Genomic DNA, 823 nt, shown 5'->3' on the forward strand with positions numbered 1-823 from the left:
TGTGTGTGTGTGTGTGTGTGTGTGTATCTGTCTGTGTGTGTGTGTCAGTCTGATGGGCTGGTGGGGACACAACCTGAAGACCAGATTCCTCATGAACAACGGTATGAGAATTCTGCTGGAATATCAGTCACTGACACAAACATTATGATGATCACTGTAAGTTTTGAGGGAACTCACGGCCTGCTCTCTGCTGACATCCTGTGGACACCTATGTAGTTGCATTACACTCTGCAAAGCAGCTTTAGATGTTGTAGATGCTTTTAGATATAGTTTTTTGTCAAAATTCAGTCCCAGTATATCTGAAATATATACAAAAATTAAAAAAAACTTGAATGTTGATGGATGAATATTCATGCAGAAATGGAGCTTCAGCCTGGTGTTAATGGATTCCGTCTGTCCAATCAGCCTGTTTTACTGGTGTGTCCACTACAGGCCAGTCTAGAGGTCAGACATCACACAGCACACCTCATAAAAACATACCGACAACCATCATACAACATTGTACAACATACAATTTATTTACAACCATCGCACAACATACCGAAAACCATCTGTCAACATACCGTCAAACATTGTACAACATACCAACAACCGTCGTACAACATACGACAACCATTATAGAACATACCAACAACCATCGTACAGCATGACAACCATTATACAACATGCAGTCATCATACAACATTGTACAACATACTGACAACAATTTATTTACAACCATCATACAACATATGACAACCATTGTACAACATGCCAAAAACCATCGTACAACATACCATCAACCATACCATCGTACAACATACCGTCAACCATCGTACAACAT

At 39.7% G+C, this 823-nt stretch overlaps 1 protein-coding gene across 1 annotated transcript in view; it reads left to right on the plus strand.

Annotated features, from left to right (window-relative positions):
- LOC107579099 (kynureninase-like) overlaps nucleotides 1–729 on the plus strand; it is a 5,359-nt gene extending 4,630 nt beyond the window's left edge. The window contains exons 6-7 of the mRNA XM_016264971.1: nucleotides 25–101; nucleotides 359–729. Coding sequence (XP_016120457.1) covers nucleotides 25–101; nucleotides 359–621 — 340 coding nt within the window. The 3' untranslated portion in view covers nucleotides 622–729. The remainder of the gene's footprint in view (nucleotides 1–24; nucleotides 102–358) is intronic.
- The last annotated feature ends 94 nt before the right edge of the window (nucleotides 730–823 follow it).

Source organism: Sinocyclocheilus grahami, unplaced genomic scaffold (genome assembly GCF_001515645.1).
Source record: "Sinocyclocheilus grahami isolate Dianchi unplaced genomic scaffold, SAMN03320097.WGS_v1.1 scaffold14128.1, whole genome shotgun sequence".
Lineage (NCBI taxonomy): Eukaryota > Metazoa > Chordata > Actinopteri > Cypriniformes > Cyprinidae > Sinocyclocheilus > Sinocyclocheilus grahami.